The sequence below is a fragment of the Pimephales promelas genome, chromosome 13 (assembly GCF_988280905.1).
Source record: "Pimephales promelas chromosome 13, fPimPro1.hap1.1, whole genome shotgun sequence".
NCBI classification, from domain to species: domain Eukaryota; kingdom Metazoa; phylum Chordata; class Actinopteri; order Cypriniformes; family Leuciscidae; genus Pimephales; species Pimephales promelas.
The window spans coordinates 19,859,762-19,886,093 of record NC_142781.1 but is presented as its reverse complement, the minus strand read 5'-3'; the positions used below and the strand labels follow the sequence as shown (position 1 = coordinate 19,886,093).

Below are 26,332 nucleotides of genomic sequence, written 5' to 3'. Positions count from 1 at the left end.
AAAAAATTGTGGGCCAAATTGTGAAATACAACTCACATCACATCATTTATTGTTAATATGCACATGCACACTCAAACACAAACCATCTGGAGGTCTGTGGGAAACATTACACTGTTGAGAATGACTTCCTGCTAATGGCTGTGAGAGAAATGAGGGAGGGAATTAAAAAAGGCGAAACAGATGAAACAAGAAAATGGAAGCAAGGGAGTAATGGGTAATAAAAGGAGGGGAGAGAGGGGGAAATGAGCTGATATGCTTGCAGAGAGTACAGCGGGAAAGAAAAAACGAGACAAGATTGAGGAAAAGCGAGAAGAGGGGGGCTCTGCACTGAGATCTGTACAGCCTTGACTACAGGGCCTTAATGAACGGGTTATTCGGCACAGGCACGGGTCAGCCAGAGGTTGCTGCGGCAACCATGACATCATCAAAAAGGGCCAGTGTGAGTCAACGCTGCCCACTCGGCCACAGGGAAGCAAAGGGGCGGGTCAAAGGAATGTCACTTGCATACGTGCCAGGACGCAATAAACAGCATTCCTTGTTCCTTGCGTAAAACACCAAGTACCGCCAAAAAAACACAGAGAGGCGAACACAAGCAAACAGACTGCTGAGAGGAGGCAGGGAGAGAGGAAAAGCTTCACACATCAAAAGAGCGGCCCGCAGAGTTTAGATTTTAGGGCTTTTGGGGTTTGAGGAGGTTTCCACCAAGGAGGTTGCTCTCACGAAACTGTCACTAACGGACAAACACTTTGAGTTGACCGGTCCCAAGGGGTGCGTGTGGGTGTGCGACCGGGTGAAATGTCAAGGATTTCTCATGTAATCTGTATGGCAAAGAGACAGAAAATGAACTTTGTTCATAGCGATTGTAATCCAGCACTCAGACAGACGTTTTGGGCTGTGGTGATAATAGCTGTTCTTTGTTGTAGTTGTTTAGCATCTCACACTTGATCAATATATATAACCAACTAACTCTTTTTTTTTGTAAATAACTTGAAAAGCTTAATAAACAATTAAAGCACTCTTTCAATGCTATGAAAATTGCAAACTTTGACAAATATTCTGTCTATTTTTGTTATTCTTATTCTTTGTAAGTGGTTGTTGTTTAGAGGTGGACTGATAAAAATGTGCTTTCCAACTCCAAGAAATTGGCGTTAGTCCATCCAATCAAATCTGAGCATGCTGTTTTGAGAAATTATGTACATTACAACGTTTCATGTTTAACTTCTTTTTCAGTGACAAAAATGACTGAAGAAAATCACCAGTGGATTCAATAGACATCGTGTCAATTTGCAGGGTAAATAACAGTGACCGTATCAATAATGAATAGATTAATTTAAATCTATTACTTTAAATAATCCTGATAACAAGGATTATTAATCCTGATACCAAGGACTCGTTCATCAATTAAACTTAAGGGTTAAGGCTTTCACCATTTTGCCACTCATAACAAGATATTAGATTTAAAATGTGTGCTCCGGGCTAACACAGCAGCTGCTAACGCTTTCTGACTACCAGATATGGAGATTCATCACGTCATTCCTTTATCCTAAGCTGCTTTAGAATCTGATTAAATATTAATACATTTCTGAATGCGTGTATGAAGAAGATCAAAGAGTAGGTTTGAATTGCATTACTGCTCTCTGTCTCTTGCTCCAATGCTGACCCCAGTCACATGACCTCTCACATTTGACCTATGACCCAGGAGCTGTTCCTCTTTGTTTCATCTCTGACAAGCTAGCTGACCTGCTAGCCACAGAAAGCCAAGTCCCATCGTCTCAGAACAGGAGGAGAAAGTAATGAGGTTAAACCATCATTATGTTGGTGCACAGTTTCCTGAGTCTCACAGAAGATCAAGACACCAGTGTTTCCTGCTGAGTTTTGTTTATGCTGAATGTACACTACCATTCAAAGGGTTAAAAAAATTAATACTTTGATTCAGAAAGGATGTATTAAATTGATCAAAAGTGACCATAAAGACATTTATAATATTATAAAAAATTACAAATAAATACTGAACTTTCTATTTATCAAAGAATCCTTAAAAAACACTATTTCCACAAAAATGTTAAGCAGCCCAACTCTTTTTAACATTTATAATAAGAAATGTTTCTTAACAAATCATCATATTAGAATGATTTCCGAAGGATCATGTAACACTGAATACTAGACTCTTTCATCACAAGAATAAATTACATTTTAAAATTTATTTAAGACTGTAATAATATTTCACAATGTAGTGTAACGAAATAACACTTATTGAAACATTCTCAGCAATAATAATATTGATTTTTGCTGTTCATCAAATAAAAAAAAATCATTTAATATCAAAAGAATATCTTTCAAACCAGACAATACAAAACAGGTCTTGTTCATTTCGATACACATGACATGATCAGTAACAGAGCTCAGTCGGATGAGTGATTCATCCGGCTTATTCAAATGGTATGTTGGTGAGGTTTTTTTTTTCGAGCAGCTCATTAAAGAATTGGTTCACAATAAGTCACTAAACTAGTTGTGCTACGTGTTTGCATTCAAAGTATTATTTTAAATTTAATAAAGACTATAAAATCAGTTCAGGAAACATGGCAAGACAGATCCGCATTCATTCAAACCAACAACCAATTCAATGAACATTCTGCCTCCTACACAAACTGAACACAAGCCTCTTCTCAAAGTCTGTTCATAAAAAGGTGAACCCCAGGCGGCATCCAGGCAACCCATTCACAAACACACAAATACATATGCATCACACGCACAATAAAACTGCTTGTGATTAGTCATCAGGCGTCCCTCTGAGTTGTTTCAGCGAAGTGGCGGTAGGGAGAATCACCCTGTAAAACTTCACGTGCGGGTCCATTGGCTTGGAGTGAGCTGAGAGGAGCAGGTCTTCTCGATTTATTATCAATGGGAGCTGAGAGAGGCATGCTCAGGGGATTGTGGGATTGACAAAAGATTGGAGCAAGTGGTGAGAGCGTCAAGAAGATGATAAATGTGCGACTTTGTGCAAATGTAACTTCAAGTAAGAAGAGCAGACAGCTTATTGCTGTGAGGTGAAGGTAGAGATCTATCATAATCTGCCGATAGTGCTGCTGGGGTTTCAATATTTTAATCATATCGTTACATATTCAGATGTCAAAACATTTAAAAGTTTGAGGTTTAAAAGGTTTTTTTAAGAAATTAAGCAAGGATGCATTAAATTTTAAAAGTGACAGTAAAGATATTTAGATTACAAAACATTTCCATTTCAAATAAATGCTGTTCTTTTTCATCTTTTTGAACCCTAAAAAAATATCATGACTTCTATGAAAATACAAAGCCACACAATTGTTTTCAACATTGATATAATAATAATAATACATATTTCTTGAGCACCAGATCAGGATATTAGAATGATTTTTGAAGGACCATGTGACACTAGCTACATTTACTTGGACCTTTTATTTCAATCAGAATGAATTCATTGTGATTGATGAATCCGAACGTAGTTTTTACATGAAAGTGATCGGGCTGATGTGCGCGTTTATTTGTCAGGAAATTGTAGGAATCACCCAAAACAAGGCCTCAGTTGATGAGTACGAAACAAGGACTGGTGGGCAGTTTTCCCGATGCACTTCACAGACGTTGAGTGGAAAAGAGAAATTTAAAATGACAGTCATTTATAATTGCAAGTGGACAGTACTTTCCGGTTTAGGTTTTCAACCCAATCAATTATTTACATGTTCTTTCGATCGGATTAGAAAATGTTTAAACCACCTCTTACAATCGGAATGAAATTATAATCAGATTTGGCCTATTCATTCCGACTAATGTGCTTATTATGTCCTATTACAGTCGGATTATCAGGGTCCAACAGCTACTGAATCAGTAATAGTTCACATCACACTAATAACTTACATTTTTAAATATATTTAAATAGAAAACACTTATTTTAAATGGTAATAACATTTCACAATATTACTGTTTGAACTGTATTTTTTATCAAATAAATGCAGCCTTGGTGAGCATAATTAGACTTTTTTTTCAAAAACATAAAAAATGACTGATCCTTAGTCCTATAGTGTCCTTCGTTTTCTTTCCCACCTATTCAGACTCTTATTTAAATCTAAAAGACAGCTGTAGGGGTTCGTACGCCTCACGCAGACACACAGTGTATGGTGTTCACCCCTTCACTGCCTTGAGTCTGTCAGATCAGAGGTGGCCGCTAACAATAAGCTGTTATGCATCTGTCTGCTAGACCGCACCTCCTGCTATTCTTCAGCTCTGATAGAAATCAGACGGAGAAAGACAAAATCAGAAAGAGAGAGGTGAGAGGGGAGCGGCACCCTTTGCCCACTGGGACTCATGGGTATCAGTGCGTTCTTTGATCTTTCAGCTTTTGAGCGGCTCATGGAGTCCACCTGCGTGTCCCCGCACCCCCCTCAGAAACACTTGAACCCACTGGATGAGGTCCAGGGATGGCATGGTTTCAGCTTCAGACAGCAGGCCCAAGGACCATCCAATGCACATCTCAAGCAAAAGCATTCACTGTTTGGGACACTTTGGGGTATTTGATCACTTCTTGTGGTTTTACTGATCAAATAGGTATTGAATGACTTCCCATTTCAATTCTGATTCACAAGCTCTCATGATTCATTTTCATTCTGATTTGATTTAAATTCATTTGAGTAAAATTCTGTTAGAATGGAAGTCTTTTGGATCAATTCAATCCAGTGTTTTTAAACTATTCATTTTGAACTATACTGTTTTATGAATCTGAACAAATTGGTCAGGTTGCATATTTCTGATTCATTACCAAGGTATGGCTCAAAACGAGGTATTTGTATGTGAATTATAATAAACTGGTCAGGTTATGCGTCTCTGATTCATGAATCTGACCATACTTGTCAGACATTATGTTTCGGATTCCTAAGAGTAATTTGTTTGTGAACCAGGCTACATTGGTAACTTTGTATGTCTCAGATTCATTAAAAAATAACAGGAGAAAATCATATGTTCATGAATCGAAATACACTGGAAAATGACGTTCAGTAAACACTGCAAAATCGCATTCACAACTGTGACTCTAAAAAGTAATGGAGGGAATCTGTTACCATGACTTCGATGCTGATCATTACATTAAGTCAAATTTTTGCGTTATCTGTTTTTTTAAGTTGTTGTAACTTAATGAGATTGTCTTGATAACTTTGGATATTTGGCAGCGGATATCTAGTTACCAGCATGCTTCGCTGGATAAGACTGGATAAAGACAATAAATGTTGAAAAAGTATTATTTTGTTTGTTTTTTAGTGAAGGGAAATAACAGTTTGTTTAATGCTGTTTTATAATTCTACATTTCTTTACAAATTATTTAGTTCTCTCACTTAATGTAGTTTGTTGGTTCAAAGTTGTCATAACTCAAAAAGATTGATGCAAACGATTGTGTTCATTTTTGTTGTTGTTAAGCCAACACTTTTTTTTTAGACTGCAGGTAAAATATGCCACCTACTTCCTGTAATCTAGTGCGCAGGTGCAGAAACAGCCACATAACGCAACATCTGACAACCAAGATCTCAGGGGTATGGATGTCTGCATGTCTGTATTCCTGAACCAGGGAGGAATTCTTCTCCTTAACGCTAGTTTGCTTCCATGCGTGAGTGCGTGTTTTGTGCATCTCCATAGCAAAGCATATCATGCGTCAGATTTAACAAAACCTCACTGAAGACCTAAATAACTGACCTGTCACTCACACAATCTCTGTTATCATGTCGTCTCAGATGCATTCCTGGTCCTTGAATCACAGGCTCTGTTTGAAGCTACAACTGCTGCAAAAAGCCCATTCCTCCGACAGCTAGGCTGTTTACAGCACCTCAGATACACCCTTAAATAGGATAGCGTGCGAAAACACAGTGGGCACAAAGAGAGAGAAGATAAGAAACAATCACTGCCAAGTTTGCTCATGCAAGAGTTAACGAAAACCTTTTTTTTTTTTTTCAACAAATTTGGTGTTGATCAACCTTACATTACCTCACTTTGTTGGATTCCGTCGGCTCTGGCAAACAGCCTAATGCTAATGACTGTGTTCTTAAAGCATGATATGTACACTGAAAAGCTAATTAGAAAAGAGTGTGTGTGGGGAAAGTCAATCAGATTTGATTATTTTCAGAGATGTAGTCTTCCTCTGAGGGTATAGGATAAGGAGGAGGTGCTAATGTAGTGATGCCAACTAAAGGGAGAATAAGTGTAATCACTTAGGCCCCGTCCACACTACTGCGCTTTCGTTTAAAAACGGAGACCTTTTGCTACGTTTGCACCTCCCGTCCACACTAAAACGGGAAAAACGAAGACCTAAAACGGAGAAGTTTAGAAACGCTGCAGCTGCGTTTTGCGTTTTGAATCTCCGGAGGGCGTTTTAGTGTGGACGAGACAAAACGGAGGAGTTTACAAACGATGACGCAGAGGCTCACGCTCGGCTCTATGATTGGGTGTCATCAGTCATGACGTATCTTTCCCTGATTCGCCAACCACTGTTTACACCGGCGCGCGCATGCCCAGTGTTGGTGAATGGTCACGTGATCCACGTTTTTAGTTGTTTGTGGACGGAGATAAATTCTAATACGCAGGTAAAACACTAGTGTGGACGGAGATCGTTTTCGTTTTAATTCTCCGTTTTTAAACGAAAACGCAGTAGTGTGGACGGGCCTCAGAGGATTTTATCATTCCAAAGAAGGGCAAATTTAAAAATAGTGGGTTTTGAATTCAGTTCAAGAGTTTACAGAAATAGAAAACAGACTGAAAAGAAGTGATTTTATCATCCAATAACGGAATCTTCAAAATGTAAAGAAACGTGCATGTGAAATAATCGAGATTTACACTGTAAAAAATATTTTCAAGATTTGTTTCACAACATTTTTTCTTTTGTCAAATCAACTTAAATAATTTATTTAGTTCCGATAAAGATTAAATCAATCTCCATTGTATTAACTCACTTTTTTCATTTCAATCAACTTAAAATTAAGGCAACTACATTACTTAATTTTTTAAGTTAAACCAACAATATTTTTTTTTTACAGTGTAGTAACCAACAATGGATGATATTCACAGAAAAGAGGTTCTAAGTATCTTGTACTCAGCAAGGCTGCATTTGATTTAAAAAAAATACAGTAAAAAAACAGTTATAGTGAAATATAGTTAACAATTTAAAATAACCGTTTTCTATTTTATACTTCAAAATGTGACGGCAAAGCTGAATGTTCATTAAGAAATCATACTAATTTGTAGGGTTGCCCCCAACTGAAGATTTTCCTAGTTGACTGTTAATTGTACATTGTAGCCATTAGTCGATTATTAGTAAATTTATTTTTATTCTCAATGCTGAAAACACTTGAAAAAGCTGAAAATAATCTATTAGTTTAACTTTTGAAACATTCCAAAAGGTCTTTACGGACACATGATCTATTTTATGCATTATTTAAATACAAAATGAATACAATTCATGGCAAAAGAAAAAAAAAACATATAATGAAAAATAGCATTGCCGTAGATTGTGGGGGAGACAAAGAGTGTCAAACTTAGTGAGTCAGAGTAGAAACCCCTGATGAGGTTCTTTTGAAGACAGGAAAATAAGATTATCTTTTAAACTTAAGTTAGTTGAATATGAGAGGGACAACTATCTTATTAGGCCAATCCAGCTGTCATTTCACAGCACTGATGTTTATGAACAACAAAAGGAGGATATTAAAAGATTATAGACCGGAGATGTCTGACTTAGAACGCCACCCATCATGCTTTGGGTGGAGGCCTCTTTCTGTCCCATAAGTCTGTGTGGGAGAGATGACAGAGGGCTTGATAGTTGGGACACCTGTGTTTTGTTACTGTGCAAAACCAAAAGGTGGAACAAAACAAAACACACAATCACAAAACTGCTGCTATGACAACTATCCTGATCCGGAGGGACACTTTGTTTGAAAGTTAAACTGGCAGAAACGTGTGCGCTCCCACTCAGACACCAACAGCCACAAACACAATGGTGTCCGCTTGCAGCGTTTTTGCTGCCTTTTTTTCTCCCTCTCATAGAAAAAAAAATAAGACATCCAAATACACAAACACACCCAACAACAAAACTGCTGTATAAGATGCAGTTAATGCGACTTTCTCTCAGCAAGGAAGAAGGCTTACCTCAGCTGCTAATGTTAGACAAAATATCATGATAACAGTGTATCACGCTCTTATTGAATCAGTATTGACCTTCAATATTGCATCCTGGTTTAATTTTGTTTCTGCTAAAAATAAGAAAAGTATTATCCAGAGTAATTATCAACTAGTAGACCTCTATAATTGTGCACTAAAGAGGAAAGCAGAATAAATGGTTTTAGTTTTGAAAATTAAGAAATCAAGATGTCACAATTGCAGTATCTAGGTCTTTTAGTCCAAATTCACAAAAACCAAAACGGTGCGATTTCATTCAGACTAAAGCATTTACATGACAATGACTGCTTTAGTCCGACTCAAATCGAACTTAAGTGCACATAAACGAAACATCGGAGAAAGTGGTTTCTTCTAAACTCCAAGAAACAGTCCACCCAGTATTCATTTTCCTGAATGTAAATTAGACTCATCCAAGACAAACTCTTTATTTAGAGTTCATTAACCAAAATAATTATAAAGATGACAGAGTGAACAACAGAGAAACATTTCAAATTCCCTAAACACCCAATTATTTCAGAGATTTTTCTTCCTTTCATTTCAAGCTTAGGCTTTGCAGGAAGTCTCCTTGGTCTGATTTACACCAATAGTGCGGTACCACTTATAACCAGACGAGATGGGCCAAAGAATCGGTTCTCTCCACCGATATAACCATTAAGCTAACAGAAATCCATTCATTGAAGTTTTTATGAATGTAAAAGCAAGTTAACTGTATCAGATCTGTCTGGCATGTGGGACTGTTTGAGTCCAACAAAACCATCTGAACTTACCCTAACTGGAGTGCTCTTGGCCTGGACCCTCTGTGCCCCTGTGGGACCTGGATCCCTCTGGCCAACTCCGGCACCCTGTGCTCTGACCCCCGCCGCTGCTGATCCATTAGTACACGTGCCATGCATGCTTCCCGTCCTCCTCGGCCTCTGCTTGATGCCGTCCAGTAGCCGTACCAGGAGGATGTTGCTAGGCAACTCATCCACGCCACTCTCCACTAGCGTGCGGCATTCCGGGCAGCGCAGTTCCCCACGCGACCCCACAATTCCAAGCAGGCATCGCCGACAAAACGTATGCTGGCACGGCAAAACCTTTGCCGTGGCATCCAGTCGCTCCAAGCAGACCGGACACTCTAACAGGTCCAGGAGCGCAGACTCATCCATTTTCACACTCACACAATCTTTCTCAGTGTAGTCGTTCATTCAGTCAGTTTTGTCTCTCCGAAGAGAGAAGCACATGGTGTGGGAGTGTGGATATAAGGTTGTTTGGAGGGAAAGGCCAATCCTGCTGTCACGTCACTCCCATGCCGCAGTCATGATCATATCTCTAGCATTCACTGCAGAGAAATAAAGAAAAAGATATCATGTAACACTTATAGAGCATTACATGCAATATATTTGGTGAATTCAATAGCAGGCGCATGGGAAAGCAATGTAATGAAGATGTTTAAGGGGAGTGTAATAAGAAACCTAATTTCTAAAATTTAGTATGATCAAAAACGTCCATTAAATGGACAACAAACTTGACACAAACAGCACTGGAACAGTATGAATTGGAGTAGAAAATAAGCTTGAAACTTTTTTCAAGTGGCAAAAGTGCAATACAATAACTGTCAATAACTAATAAAAATACCAAAGACAAAAACAGCTAAACATATTTACAGGCATAAAACTGGTTAGATATTTGATTATTTTTTGTAAAATACACTCTCTCAGAAAAAAAGGTACGAAAGCTGTCACTGGGGCTGTACCTTTTCAAATGATGATTTTTTTTTTCCATTTTAGGTGCTGATATGTACATTTTAGGTGCTGATATGTACATTTTAGGTATTAATATGTACATTTCAGGTGCTAATGTTCATTTTAGGTGTGAATATGTACATTTTAAGAGTTGATATGTACATTTTAGGTGCTAATATGTACATTTCAGGTACTAATATGTACTTTTAAGGTGCTAATATGTACATTTGAGGTGTTAATATGTACATTTTAGGTGCTGATATGTACATTTTAAGTGTTGATATGTAAATTTTAGGTGCTAAAATGTACCATTAAGGTACCAATATGCACCCTTTAGGTACAAAAGTGTACCTTTTGAAAAGGTACAGCCCCAGTGACAGCTTTTGTACCATTTTTCTAAGAGTGTACCACTGATTAGTACAAAACTCAAAATGTATATTTAACTATACACGTTGTCATATAAACAACCAGTCGGCAACTAAACTAGTTAATGTCACACTAATCACAACATAACACAACGAAGGTTCTAACCGAATCGTACACTAAAATGAATCAATTCATAAGAGTCACTCAGTCAGTCGGCAATCGGACCACACTTGAAGCCGTGTGTTTTTTGATTCACTAAAAGGAACCGGTGCATAAGAATCATTCGCTCGGGAAATGGACTACACAGGACACGCTGTAAGCTTCGCGCTGCAGATGCAGATAACAACACACCAGTAATTAAACACTGAAGGAGCGTCCCAATTCGCGTACTTTCGCACTATTCTGTTCTATGCTGCTTTTAATTAACTTAACAGGACAAACTAGACGTGGAATGTCGGACACTTCATTACTTAACTGTCACAGCTTTCCCGTTTTTAAAACCTTATAAAATCCATACTCAAATGACCCAATGTACACTATGCACTCATAAGCCAACTGTGATTTTATCAAAAACAAAAACATGAGGAAAGCTCTGACAGTTAAGTGCCTATAGATTGAAGAGCACATAGTGCATAGCAGGCTGTGTGTAACTTACATGGGGTCATTTGGATCTCAACTTGAGTATTTTTGTACCGTATTAGAATTTTGAAATACTATCACAGAGAAATGGACGCGTGAATATAATTCGGTTCAGTTTTATTTATTTTTTTCAATGGACCAGGGCCTGGTTCTCGAGTCTCAGTCCAACACACAGTCCCGAAATGAACTTGCCAACGGGAATTACGCTTAAACAACTAAATAAGAATTACCGTCACGTTTATTCATTTGGCGAAATGAGCCTTCGTGTCTAAACTGCATACTCCCAATGCCGTTTCTCCTCGAGCCCCATCCACCACTATCCTGTTAACCCCACTCACGTACCTACTGAATAGAGACTTAAAAAACGATCTGCCAAAGCAAACATCTTTATTCTACTTGCTCATGATGAACAACAAAACCTGAACCAAAAATCAAAGCAAATTAAATGGTTGTAGCCTACAGAATAGATGGAACAAAACAATGTTCCTATACTTAGTGAGGCAATGTAGTTCAAATACAACTAAAGAGAAAGTTCCCCCCAAAATACAAAAGATTAGGGACATTGACAGCCACAGTCAATATTCGCTTGAAAAGATGGAAAAGTGAATGGTGACTAGGGCGTCAGACACAACATCTTTAGTGAAAGTCGTACAGGTTGCAGTTATAATAGTGAGCAAATGAAGAATTTTAATTTAACTCCCTTTAACATTTACTGCAAACACTCAACCTCGCCCGCTTTTGCGTTAACTTCTTGAATAAAATCAAAACCCCAATTTAATTAGGCTACTACAAAACATTAGCTACATTGTAACCGTAGCGGTACAAATATATCGGCCCCACAACTGCTGTCTGAGTCTGTTTAAACAACTCCTGAAACCAACTAACTCATCACCAATAAGATTTGAAAACCAAGGCAGAAAGAGGAAAAAAACGAACAAAAAAGTATAGTGTTGTGTTGTGCGTGATGTGTCACAATATACAGGGCACGACACACTCGGACACAGACGCTTTTTATCGACACGTTTGTCTGTAACTCGTGTTCATGTTGCTTGTAAGTAACCATGTACGTTTGACTAACAAACTTTGATCGGACGTTCAAATTGAATTTAATGTATTATTACGGAGAGATCTGTGAGAGCACGAAAACGCTACCTTAAATAAGGGCCCCTTCACACTCCTCCTCTTCTTCTTCCAGAACAGTTTCTTTCCCGAGTTCCTCAAAGTAGGGAATTCGCTCTGGAAAAGGGATCCTGAAATCTTGATCGCCCAGTTGGACACAAGTTTACATATCCAGGTCCGTAAATCACAGCAAAGGACAGGTCATCGCTATTGAGTCGTTCGGTCGAAACAGCAAAAGGTTTAAGTCCAGGAGATTCAGGTAGATTAAACTGAGAAGAAAGCAAAGAAAAACAGGAGAAGCGAGTTCCTGCGTCCGAGCGCCATGACGAGCTCTGTTGATACTGTGGGACACTGCGGACGTGTAGTCGGGAGGGGAAATTTTCAAAACGCACAACTGAGAGAATGCAGCAGCAGCCTGCGTTTTTTTTCTGTTTAGGCTTTGTCCTAGATAAACAGCCCACATTCTGCACTTTTGATCGCCATAAATAAGCTAAATGTATTTATAAACCTTGCTGATTTAGTCTATACGTAGTGGATACACTGGGCAACGTTTTTCACGGAAGAATAGTTTGTTTAGAATCTCCGCCTGCGTCATATAGTGTCACAAATCACGAGAGTCACTGCAGGGGGATTTTTTTTTTTTTTTTTTAAATTCTCTAGCAAGTTACAATCTCTCAGACACGGCAAGAGTCGACCTGCAAAACTGTGCAGTGACAGAGTACAATGCAAAGAATACTATTCAGAAATGAAACCTGCTCAACTTCACATCTATTTCATGAACTGCAAGAAATATTAAATTAAACATATTATTTAACTCATTATTTGACTAAATTACTAAATTGTTGCTTTAAATAAAACTGTATAAAAATGCTAAATACACTGCAAATAGAAAAATCTATTTTTAAAATGATAACCTGCTTAATTAAATGTGTGGCAATGGCATGCTACTTTTTAAATCATTTAACCTTGTACAATACATATCAGTTTTTGTAAAAGGGCAATTTTCATATTATAGTACCATTAAAGATGGATTCGCTCAAAAGTGTTCTCTCTCATTTCCCACTGAAATGTTTAGGTTTAGCATCACCAAATCTTTGCATCTCTCCTCTAGCTTGTGGCTCAAAGGTCAATTTTCCGCTACCTTCCACATGCACACTGGCACACACAAAGGTTAACATGAAGGTGAGGCTGTCAGAAGATTGACCCATGTGTAAACCATACAAAAGACCTTTTAACATGACTGTGGTTCATATCAGATCAAATGCTTCCCTGTTACACGATGATGTCCAAATACCTCATAGTTTATAAAAAAGGTGTTTTCCATTTTATACACATAACCCACATAGGCAGGTGTCATCCTACAAACAAAAGCCTCTGGTATTCCTTTCAGGAATGAAGGAATATTTTTCACAGGAAAATCATTTAAAAGGGAATAGGAACAGTATTGACAATTTTATTTGCATGAAAAATTTCTCTGAAATTTCCACCAATGTGACTGCACATTAATAATGCTCCAGAAAAATCATGTCTCTTCTGTGTTAAAGGGATAATGCACAGACAAAAGAAAGAAATGTCATTATTTACTCTCATGTTGTTCCAAACCTATATGACTTTTTTCCCCCTCCCTGGAACACAGGAAATGTTTTAAATGTTTCCGAACATGCTTCAAAACCATATTGGACCCCCTTCAAAACCATATTGGACCCCTATTGGACTTTCTTCAAATGAACAGTTGAAACATTCTTTGAAATATATTTGTGTTTCAAGAAATGTTTGGAACCAAATTATGGTGGAATTTTCATTCCTGTGTGAACCATTGTTATTTTAGAATCAGATGATATTATTTTATATTTTCTGTTTTAGTTCAAGTTTTAGTAATTTTTTGTCAATTTAGCAGCTTTTGTTTTAAAGTCTATTTAGTTTTTGTTTTAAAGTAAACAATACATTTTGCCAAAATAAAACAAGTTTAAAAAAGATTTTTTTCAGTAAATGTCTATTTCATTTCAAGAAATGAAAATATTTTAACCCTGGTGTGAACTATCCCTTTAAGATTGCAATATATTGTCAACCTGTCACTGAAGGCAAAGTTCTCAAGCCCTAAAGTCAACAGGAATTACATCATCTGGGTTCTACCTCATTCGCTCTTATCATGATGATGTAATATATCTTTTAAGAATGGATGGATTGCATTTAGCATAAGTCAAAGGCAATAGACTACGTGTAGTAGCCTAGTTCAAAAGCATGAGAGTCTTCTCTGTGTTTATAGGCTAGCGCATATACTCCCGTAGATGCTAACAATTTATGTACTGACTCACCAGTTTTACAGAGCCTGCAGAAAATGTTAATGCCAACAGAGAACAGGACGTGATGAATGTGCTTCACAATGCTAGACTTGATGTTGAAATGGCTGTTATTAGTGTCTGGCTTGTCCTTTGTCTGCTCGAGGAAAAATTACAACACGTCGTCGTGAGCTATTTGCACTCTTAACTAAATTGGGCCACTATAATGGCAACATTTGGTAAGCAAGTGTGTGTAATTGAGCTGAAACAGTTCATGAAGGGCTCATTTGAGCACATATGCATGCGAGTGCAGTGTGTTTTGTCATGACTGGGCTAATGAGAACAATAAATCAGAAATAAATAAATATGGTAAACATGTATGAAACAGAAAATAAAAAAAATGTGAGAGGAAGAGTATAGCGAGAGAGAATAATAAAGAAGTTAGATTTATGGTGGCACGGCTCTTGGATGTCAGAAGTGATCCCGGCGGAGCAGGCAGCAGCCCTCCGGTCATATTTCACTGTTGCCGGGGGTCATTTAGCCCACCCCTGCGGGAGGGCCAGAGGCTGTAAAGCTTGGTGCAAATTTCTTGGATAACCCCGGAGGGAAGGCCTGCTTTGATTTATCACTGACCCAGTCACGGCTCAGTCTGAGGATTGTTTTGAGTGTAGGTGATTCACAATTGCAAGCATATACATGTTGTTATAGCCTTATTCATCTTTATTCTTTATGCAAAAGAGGGAAAAAATGCCATGCTAGAAAGTTATGTTGGCTTTTATTTTTTCCGTCCAGTGAGTTTGTGATCAGCAATTTGCAGCCACACGAATCTGCCACGTTTGAGGCGACAGCTGTGTCACGGGCAATAAAAAAGCATGGAGGGGTTGAGCGAGAGAAACAGACAGGAGAAAGAGAGAGAGGAGATGTGACCATTTTTTTTCCCTTCAAAACATGAGAGCCTACTCCGACAGAGAATAATGGATTCAGGGATCCTTTTGCAGCTTGAATGCATCTGTTTTCCAAGGCCGTGACAATCTACCACAACCATCTAAATCTTCAAAACTCTGAATTCATGACCTAATATCAGACACAGAATAACTGTGAGTCTGCTGCATATTCTCTGGTTTCATTTTAGGAAACTCCAACATGATATTCATTGAATGATAAAAGTCCACTCATTGGCTGTTTCTAGTCATAGCTCTCAACTAAATGTTTTATAACCCAAGTACTTGGTCAACCGCCTTCAACTAGACATAATATTGTGTATAATATTATGCCTTCGGTCAGTCCAGAATTGATCTGTGCATTTGGCATCAGGGATAATTCTTACACCCCACACTTTTAGTGTTTATGAGGGGCGTTCATATACGAGTTGGAGACAGCATCTTTCAATCCCTTCACTTCAGTGCTAAGATCAATGTCAAATACAAAATAATCAGGATATAGTTTTACAAGATAATTAGAAAGACAAAAATTAATATGAAAATCATTAGGGATGCATGATAAATATCAGAACCATATTGTTATTGACCACTACTGACCAGTATATAAGAAATATTTTTTGTGAAAATTGGGATACTTTTCTTTTCCAGAATTCTTCAAATTATTTTTTGCCATTTATGTCAAATAATTGTCTTTACTCACTTTTGATTAATTTAATGCATATGCTGAATAAAAGTATTAATTTTTGCAAAAAAAATAAAAAATAAAATACTGACTGCAAACTTAACAATTTTTATTGAACTATTTACATTTATAGTTTAAATTTAGATTAGCTTTTAATTGTCTAAATCAACCTAAACTAAACACACAACTATGTTCTACTTATTATATTTAGAAAAAAATCTAATTATGGGAATTATATTATAATGTAACATTTTAAATTGTCCATGTTCATCAGTGTTACAACTTATCCTAGTGTGGTCACTGTAAAAAACTCACTGTTTCTGCCTTGAATTTTTTAAGCACTATCAACTTAGTTGTTTAAGTCATAACAACTTCAAACTTAAAGGAGTAGTTCACTTTAAAAAAAAAAAAAAAACTTTTGCTGATAATTTACTCACCCCCATGTCATGAAAGATGATGAATACGAGTCTTATCAAGCGAAACGATCGCTCATTTAAAAAAAAAACAGTTTTATAAGCTGAAATTGTCGCCTTGCTCTGATCTGCGTTCGTGACTCTCTTGTTTGAACTCGTTTATCAAAATGAACGAATCTTTTCCAGAGTCAATTCGTTCATTTTGTTCGTTGAATGAACCAAATGGCACGAAAAAAGATTTGTTCATTTTGATAAACAAGTTCGAACAGGAGAGTCACGAACGCAGATCACAAAATGAAGCAAGACGACCATTTAAGCTTATAAAACTTAAACATTTTTTTTTTTTTAATGAGCGATCGTTTCCTTTGATAAGACCGATATTCATTGCTTAACTTCAATCGTTTAAAGCCCATTGAACATTGCACTGAAACTGTCTTTTGGACCTTGAACTGTTTGGTTACCAGTAAAGTGCATTATATGGAGAAAAATCCTGGAATGTTTTCATCAAAATCCTTAATTTCTTTTCGACTGAAGAAAGAATGACATGAACATCTTGGATGACATGGGGGTGAGTAAATTATAAGCAGAAGTTTTTTTAAAAGTGAACTACTCCTTTGAGACTTAAAACTGAGTTAAATCTGGTTTAACTTGAAAATTGCTTAAAATCTACCCAATACTTTCATCCCTTAAAACAACTTTGATCACCAAAATGACAAAGTTTTTCCTTGATTTTTTCTTTGTCATGGCTTAAAATAGCTTGAATTTTATTCTACACCCTTGCTTCATTTAGTATACGTGGTTCGATTAATATGCAAATTAGCCCCACCTCCACTCACTCGCACCAGCTCAGATCTACTCGTTGACCTCCCCATATAAACCCATTTCTTTGCACCAAATGTTCTCAGCAGTTCATCATCCTGCTTTGTCTTTCCCCCTCTAACCTCCTTAATTACATCTATGATTTCCAGCCTGTGCTATTGATAATCTCAGCGTTCCTGTCTCAGCAGAACTTCAGCAGGATATTGAATGTCTGTTTCCACACCAGAGACTGTTAATAGGGCAGAGGTTAATGAAAGAGCAGTATTAATCTGCCTTCACGCAGGGGAGGTTTTTAACTTAACCTAACCTACTTTAAGAAGTCCACCGAGAGACTGTACAACAAACTAGCGTTTCCACTCTCAGAGAAAGACTGCAAAATTATACCTTCAGGCTTGTTAGATTAGGCACAAAGCAATCTGTGAAATTAGTCAGGTCAGATACGAGGCTTAAATGATTCATTCATGTGTGCGCATGGCAAACGGAGCGTGAATATGTATGTATTGCATACATGGGAGACTCGCATAGCGCCTTTTGGAAACCTAAACCAGGAAACCAATTAACTCAACCCCTGGGATTTGATTAATGGGTAAAAGATTTTATAGGAAGGGTGAGGGTGAGACAAGGATAACAGCTTTTTCTTGCACAATCCATTCTGCTGTGCTATTATTGCCTTATTCCACTGACCTCATCAGTCACGAACATGTTAAATAGTCCCAGTGTCCACAGGCCTTGATTAAAAGTCCCCGCGAACTCCATGACTCCTGACCAGGAATATTGAACATTATATCAATGCAAAGATTCATTGAAATGTTTGTATCACGAGCCCAAGATACAATGTTGAATGAGCATCATATCAGTAAGCAGTCGTTTAGATAGTCTTTTTTTAATTAAATGCATTTCAGGAGCATTAACCATAACAGTGTGATTAATGACACCCAGCTATTTCTAAAATTGCAGTTCAACATATTATACGTCTTCCTAAAAATTGGCTGCGTTTATTAAAAACTGTTTGAAAATGTATTCCTGTGAGGACAAAGCTGAATTTTCAGCATCATTACTCCAGTATTCAATGTCACATGATTCTTCAGAAATCGTTCTAATATGAGAAACTCAAGAAACATTTATTGTTATTATCAATGTTGAAAACAGTTGTGCTGCCTAATATCTTTGTGGAAACCGTAATAAGGGCCGGCGAAAGGTGCTGACGATTGTAGGGGCCTAAAGAAACAACCTGCACCGGGGCCCTGAATACCTCAGCTATCGCCAAGACCGGAAAACATTGCTTTCTTCTTGATTCTTTATTGAATAGAAAGTTCAAAAGAAAAGTATTTACTTGAAACAGAAATTGTATGTAATATAATAAACGTCTTTAGTGTCACTCAGTTTTATTCATCCTTACTGAATAAACATTCATTTCTTTCTGACCTCAAACTTTTAAACCGTAGTATACATCCACAAAAGAATTTGATAATACAAGGTCAGAATACACATGAATGAGTTCAGAAAGGCTTGATTTAATGAAAGCAAACACTACGTGACTCAAGATATCTGGCAAAGACACAACTTCTACACACACCCACAACAGTTTGTGGTTGTCTGAGTATGTATGGGTGTTCTGTGATAAGGGGAAACCCCTACGTGCTTCCAGCCAATTCTTGTGACAGCTGCACGGTCGCTGCAGACTGACAGCTCACCAGACTAAATCAGGTTGAGGATTGGTGAAGAAAAGATAACAGAAAACAGATATTGGGAACTGATTTTAGCTCAGCTGTTTTACATCCAAAGCGAAGTGTTTTATTGCCAAATACCCACACACAGGCACATTCTTTAAAAAAAACAAAACAAGTTTATTTCAGTACAAAGATATAGATATATCTATCCTGACATGCAATCAAAAAGTAATGGTTGCAACGTATTTAACAGTTTTCTGTACACTTTCAATTACCACATTCTGCCAGCAACTAAAACAAAGAGGCCATCTCAACACATCCTGCTGGAGGTGCATCTGCAAAGCATCCGCACAGCATTAACAAAAGCTCTTAAAGGGATAGTTCACCCCAAATTAAAATGAATTCTATTCAACATTCATTCTATGGAGAAAAACAGTTTCTTTTAAGAAAGAAAATCATGCAGGTATAAAATGACATGAGGGTGAGTAAAGTGGTGTCATAGATTTTAAGATTCATTTTGGGATGAACTATCTCGTTAATAAACAAGTATGCTAGTGCACTTCATATGCATAGTAACTCTCCCTAAATAACAGTTTTGTTAAGTCCTGAAATAATGCTTTAAGATTCACCAGTGACAAATCCTAAAAGAGGCTAAATAATATTTGAGAATGTTATGAAAACATGTAAAAAGTATACAAAAAGGTTCAGAAAATTTGAGAAGAAGGTATTTTTAGACCATAAGTTCTGTTGTCTGAGGTAGACAGCTGGTTAAAACCCACTGCCTGTTGTGTGCAAACTCCTGATATTGGGCAGATAATTGACCTCCGACCCCTGAACTAGACCTCCCTGGCCAGTCTAGAGCCTTAAAAAGCAGTTTCCATGGATTCAGCTGTCGTGAATACAGCAGGAGCAGCATTTTCACATGCAGTCTGTCATCAGCTAGGAGGACACACATGGACATCTCTGTCTGAGACTTATTACTTCTCGCCTGCTAACACTCGGCTACGCTTTGGTTAAATATAATTATCCACAGCACATTTATATGCACAAAATTTACAGAGAAGTGCTTCAGTTACTTGGGATATGGAAGTAGAACTACAGTCAACCGTGGACTCTAAACTGCCCATGCTTGAGTGGCCCATTTCCCCTTTTCCCCCTCTCTCTCTCTCCCTCACTCCCCGCTTCCCCCATAGCACCTCCTCGGCCTGTCAGAGTGCATCATGGGAACACTTCAGCCTGCCAGCAGATTGTCCAAGGCTGCCAACGGGACGGATGAATAACTTCTATTCATCATTATCTGAGAGAGAGCGAAAGAGAGGGGCAGAAGAGAAAGAAACAGAGGAACTGTTATAGGACAGTCAACTCGCTCACGAGAAGAAAACTTCCAGGCTATATTCCTGATGTCAGAGGTCACATTAAAGTCCATAATCTGGAGTTAGCCCTGAACGCATAGTGTAAATGCCAGGAATACCCTCACATCAATCAGAGGCTGCTACATACACAATCAGACATATGTATGCGCCTTAACCCAAATGATGTGACCTGACCCAAATGCAGCGCATCTTGTGCCGCAAACCCTGCAGTACGGGCAGGCACTGCTTATACGAGCAGTTCATTCTGTTCATTCTCATGAACAACTCATTCTGTTTGGACTAGGGAAAGAACCATATGTATTAAGATCTGAAATGAGCAAATCATTCTGCTTTCTCACCTTTTTAAAAATGTAGTTTACATATGTGTTTTTACTATTATTATTATTATTGTTATCAATTTATATATTTTTTGTTATTATTGTCTTGCATCGGTAAGTCTAGGGAATAAAAACAGTGAAAAATAATGACTGGATGAGGTATATATATATATATATATATTGTGTTAGTATTGTTATTATTAATAAAAAATATTTTGTTAGTGATATCAATAATTTAATACACATATAATACAGGGATGGGCAACTTCGGTCCTGAAGGGGCACTGTCCTGCAGAGTTTAGCTCAAACCCTGATATATTTCATGATTATTATTATTCATAATAATAAAAAATTATATTTATAATTTATATGCATTTCATTTTTAATTATTCTTTTATTTCTGTTTTGTATCTGTAAGTCTAGGGATTGCAACCAGAGAAAAAATAACTGGGGAAAGTATCCATAAAATGTGTACACATTCAGACAGACTGTCTGAATAACAAACAGTCAATGTATCTCTTTATGAATGTGCGTTTATGCATGTTCTCAGGGCATTCTTTAAAATACCTGAATTACGGCACTGAATGACATAATTGCCCTCTTCTATACCCATCCATGCAATATTGCTCTATTTCTGCAAAGATCTGACTGAATTAACTAGTCCATATGTAAGAACATCAGATCATGAAACGGTATACATAAATGGATCAGAGAGCGAGAATGTGTGTAAACACTACCTTCCTGGTAAGCTCCATCAGCCATCACCAAATGGAGGATTTTAGGATACAAGTGCTGGTGCTCAGTTCCCAGAATGCTTTGCACCATGCTGGAGCCCATTGCAATATTCTCATCTTCATCCTCATGAATCGCCTAAATAAACAAAGATAATTCATTCAAAAAACAATCTTACACTGGATAAACGCATGCAAACCGATTAACGTCCATTAAAGTCCTTAAAGGGATAATCCACACAAATGTATTTATTTATTCACTTTCATGCTGCTACAAACTTGTAAGACTTAATTTCTTTTGAGGCAAACAAAAGAACACTTTGAAGGACACTTGGGTCCAAACAATATCCGATCCACGGAAAATCATATGCAATATGAGGGTGAGTAAATTATGACCGAATTTTCATTTAAGAATTCTAAGGTCATTTTGACTACAGTTTCTTCGTTTTAGTTTTTTTGTTTGTTTTTGCAACTGGCAGCAAAAATTGCAGCAAATTACTGCTGTTTATTACACTTCCAGTGAGACAAACCACACATAAAGAGCATCATAAGGCAGCACATTTAACATTCTTAAAGGTTAAGGATAACATCTGTATCTAATTCCCAGAACCAAGCCCAAGGCTAAAAACAAAACTTAGATGAGTGTCCTCATCTAAGAAGTACATTGTTATTGGTGGCGTTTGACCACTAAAGACCTCTTAGATATGCAGAATTTCCGCAATGCATTCAACCGGGCACAAAACCACGGAATCTCACTGGAGACATGGTGAGAGTTGACATTTAATGCAAAAAGGAGGAACTCAGACCTTGATCTTGTTGTAGGCTTGGATGAAGTTCTCAAAGCCCATGGCCTGCTCTAGATGGAACCGCAGCTCCTCCAGACGACTGAAGATACTGTCCTGTTGCTCTAGGTCTTCATCGTCTTCTTCCTCACTGCCATCTGCACTCATACCCATGCACAGGTATAAAGACATGCTATAATCTATCACTAAGTTCACACAGTGAGAGTGTACTGTAGTGGAACATTGAATGATTCTATGCTGGCCTATGTCAGTATTGAAAGTGTTATTTGCCAGTGTCAATCCACACGCTGTAGTCATTCAAAGTCAATCAGTCACCAGATTTAATTAGCCAGAACAATATCTTTAGCTCAATAAATATTTGTTTTCATTTCTAGTGTGCTTAGCAACAGTTTTGAATGTGAAATTTGATATTGGTGTCTTTAGGGTACAGCTCTTTTGTGTTTGTGGACGCAGTCAGCAATAGTTCAAGAGTTTTTATGGACATAGTTTTTGTGGATGGTGTCAACAACATCTGTAATGTGTTTATAGATGTGGTTAGCTGTTGTGTTGTTTGTGAACATGACAGGCCTTTGAGTTGCATTTGAAGATGTTGTCAGCTCTTGTCCTACGGTACCTTTGTGGGATGGATTTAGTTGGTATGCTGTGTTTACTGCTGTGCTGTGTAAGTTATGTCTAGCCATTGTACTGTTTTAGTGGATATGGTTAACTGTTGTTATGTGTTAGTAGTTTTAGAGATTATGTTTGGCTGTTATGCTGTTTTGTGGGGCGGCAGTGGCTCAGTGGTTCATGTAGAATAGATTGTCTACAAACTGAAAGGTTCAATCCCCGGTTCCACCTGACCAAGTGTCGTGGTGTCCATGAGCAAAACACCTAACCCCAGCGGCTTCCGACGAGCCGTTTTAAAATCTAGTTAGCTGTTGTGTTAGCGGATATTGTTAGTTGTTGTGCTGTTTGTGGATAAGTTAGCTGTTGTGTCTAGACATTGAGCTGTGTTAGCAGTTGTGTGGTTTTAGAGTGCTTTATAGGATACGATTAGCAGTTGTGTTTAGATGTTGTGTTGTTTTAACAGATATAGTTAGCTGCTGAGCTGCTTTAGAGGATAAGGTTAGCTGTTGAGCTGTTTTAGAAGATACAGTTAGCTATTATGTAGATTAGAGGATATTATTAGCTGTTGTGCTGTTTTAGCAGATATGGTTAGCTCTTGTGTCTAGCTGTGTTTCTCTATACGCTGATTTCACGCAGCCGCCATTTTGAAATCGAAAGCGAGGCTCCGGTGAGAAGAGCCCCGGAAGTACAGATAGAAAACAATGCCTAGGACTACCAACCTCAAGCTGCATCCCCGATTTACACTATTGGATGTTGATATCCAATATAGGATATGTATATAGCTTCTTTTTTACATTCTGAATTATATATATATATATATAAATAATTTTATTTATGAATGAATTTCACTGTATATAGTCTAAAGTATGAAAGAAAAGTATGTACATTTAAAAAAAATGAATTTCTACATTAAACACAACAATATGCCATCGCATTCATAACTCTCCTATGATTAAAGGCGACACTTCCGGTTTTCTTCCCACAGGAGCCATTTCAAAATGGCGGCTGCGTGAAATCAGCATATTAACGGTTAGATCTAGCTGTTGTCCTGTTTGAATGGATATAGTTAGCCATTGTAATATATCAGTGGTTGTGTCAAGCTGTAACTCTGTGTTTTCGGATAAAGTTAGTTGTTGTCTTGTTTTGGAGGATGTGTTCAGCCTTTGTGCTCTATTTGTGGATACACAGCTGTAGTTGTTTATGGATGCATTCGTGATTGCATTACCCGACTGCCACTCCTCATTGAGCTGGCCTTCACTGCTGTTCTGCTCTTCATCTTCCTCAACCTCCATTCCATTAGTAACTGGCCCTCCTGGCTCTTCCTCACCATGGCTAACATCATCCTCTTCCTCGGCCATTTTATTAAAACACTCCTCCTCTGGACTGCATTTGTCATCAACAGCACTAGCCAGCCCATTAAGAACAGTTGCCTCTTCATCGGCCGGGCTGCCATTGGATCCACCACCATCGTCCTCCTCTTCGTCGTCATCATCATCATCATCTTCACTGCACTGGTCCTGGAGAAGCCTCTCCATAGATGCTCTGAGCTCCCTCAAATCTTCATCCTCATACACACTGAGACAGAGACAGTCATAAAGTGAAGGTGTTTATGAGAGTATGTACCCATGCATTAAGTTTTGTGTGTGTCTTACTCCTCAGGTTCAGACTGCTCATCCGCTTTATCCTCCAGATCCTCAATCTCCAGGTTGTTGTTAGGAACGACGGCACCTTCAGTTTCTGCAGCAACACTGAACACTTTACTGAGGTCTGGTAAGGAGCACGTCCTCAACATCTGATACAAAACACAAGTGATTTCCTACATCACAAACCAGATACCCACACAAGAAATTGAAAACAGAAACATTCATGTTCTTACGTAGCAAAAAAACTTTAGTGTACTATGTCACACTTCAAATGCAAAATTCCCTTCCCAGTCCACTTAGATTGTTTATTAAAAATAGGTTGCAAAAATGTCTCATCCTGCAATCTTCACGGTTGTGTCATCATAGCCAAGAACATGTAAAAATAGGCACAAGTTCAAAACACAACTTCATATCTAGGTGGTGCAGGAAGTTTATTCATGTGCTGCAGCACCTGTGTAGCTGCATAGACAGAAGGATCCTAATGTTAGAAACAAGCTATTTGAAGCTTATTTTTAACAACATCCCTGATCGTCTCCGTCTGACCTTCACAGTTTGTGCGGCACATTTCAGTGTGGATTGTTTTGTGAACCTGTCACAATGCAATGCAGGCTTTGCAAAGAAGTTGTCATTGAACGATGAGGCAGAGCCAACTATATCACACCCAACAGCATACCTAAACGATCTTACATGTGATGAGGGCATTTACATGGAAGTCTTAAAGGCACAGTGGAAAAAAGTGTCCTATTTAAAGCTAAATTTCAAGATGAAAAGAAAAAGTGCATGACATTGCAACATTTTTTAAAAAAATCCTAGATTATCCTTTCTTGTGTACTTAAACCCTTGTAAATTGATGCCTCTGCCAAAAATCCCACTGTACATTCAGACCTAAGCGTGGTGCTGCCACTGACCCAGAGAAAGCAGATGTCATGTGCATGTACAAAATAGCTTCACAAATATATCAGTTCAACATGTCAACATTTCAATATATCAGTTTTCAACAAATATTAATAATATAATAGTAAATAAATAATATTAAAATAACATCCTTCATTAATTCGAATTATGTAGAATATTTCTTTGAAAAGTCCTACAGGCCTTTCTGGTTCATCACCTGCTATTCCCCAATTAAAAAAAAATAATTTGGCCATTAATTTGTCCACATATTCTAAAGTAATGTGATCACTTTAAATAATGAACACATTTAATTTAGGGGTTTATTCACATATAAACATTGATAAGCAAATACAAACAGAAGCTCAACCAAACCAGTTTGACATGTGAGAATTAACCTTGTGGAAGCACAAATGTTTACCACAACTGATGTGTGAGTAGATGAATGTTTATATTTGAATGAATGCTTAAATTCAATCTGTTCATCCATAAAATTGTCACACTGGAACATTCAGTTCTGCACATGGTGCGACCCAGAGAAAGAAATTGTCATGTATATACGAAACAGCTTCACAGATAGCCTTTTCAACATCACAGTATGGTTATTTCTCTATAAATATTTAAAATATCACAGAAGTACTGGGATAAAAGTTTACAGTTATAAACACTGATGTCTACAGCAGTGATCAAAATAGAGAGAAATCACCTTTTGAAAGTAACTTGGTACTTCAAATAACAATTGAATCATTACATTGTTATGCCACCAAGTGGGGACAAGTGTGTTAAAAATGTATTTGTCATTGAATCATTCATTACTAAGAAGTAACAAAAAAATTTAATTAATTAAATTATTAAATAAAATAAATATATATTTATATGTGTTTGCTGATTGTCAATTGTAAGCTTGTGTGATGGAGTTTTATGGTTTTATATGTGTTGCTGGATTGTTGGTTGTATGTTTTCTTTTCTTGTCCAGGGACTACAGATGAAATTTAGCTTGTAGCTAATTCTGGTATGGCTGAATGCCATACACTGTCCCTGTTAAATAAATATATTAAAAAAAAAATTATATATATATATATATATATATATATACAAACACCTATTTGTATTTAATTTAATTTGTTTGTGAACA

General features: G+C 37.5%; 2 protein-coding genes across 7 annotated transcripts in view; both read right to left on the bottom strand.

Annotated features, from left to right (window-relative positions):
• sh3rf1 (SH3 domain containing ring finger 1) overlaps positions 1 to 12,565 on the bottom strand; it is a 51,438-nt gene extending 38,873 nt beyond the window's left edge. Inside the window, exons 1-2 of the mRNA XM_039692182.2 lie at positions 12,063 to 12,565; positions 8,949 to 9,502 (exon numbers count right to left, since the gene is read on the bottom strand). Coding sequence (XP_039548116.2) covers positions 8,949 to 9,368 — 420 coding nt within the window. The 5' untranslated portion in view covers positions 9,369 to 9,502; positions 12,063 to 12,565. The remainder of the gene's footprint in view (positions 1 to 8,948; positions 9,503 to 12,062) is intronic.
• Positions 12,566 to 18,920: 6,355 nt separating this feature from the next.
• Positions 18,921 to 26,332, bottom strand: part of nek1 (NIMA-related kinase 1) — a 29,902-nt gene continuing 22,490 nt past the window's right edge. For 4 of the 6 annotated variants that reach the window (XM_039692964.2, XM_039692965.2, XM_039692967.2 and 1 more), the window contains 5 exons: positions 24,316 to 24,455; positions 23,889 to 24,238; positions 22,061 to 22,194; positions 21,261 to 21,393; positions 18,921 to 20,130 (listed from right to left, as the gene is read on the bottom strand). In XM_039692964.2, the coding sequence (XP_039548898.2) occupies positions 20,117 to 20,130; positions 21,261 to 21,393; positions 22,061 to 22,194; positions 23,889 to 24,238; positions 24,316 to 24,455 (771 nt within the window). In that variant the 3' untranslated portion in view covers positions 18,921 to 20,116. The remainder of the gene's footprint in view (positions 20,131 to 21,260; positions 21,394 to 22,060; positions 22,195 to 23,888; positions 24,239 to 24,315; positions 24,456 to 26,332) is intronic. The other 2 variants (XM_039692968.2, XM_089118587.1) reach the window with 1 other exon arrangement.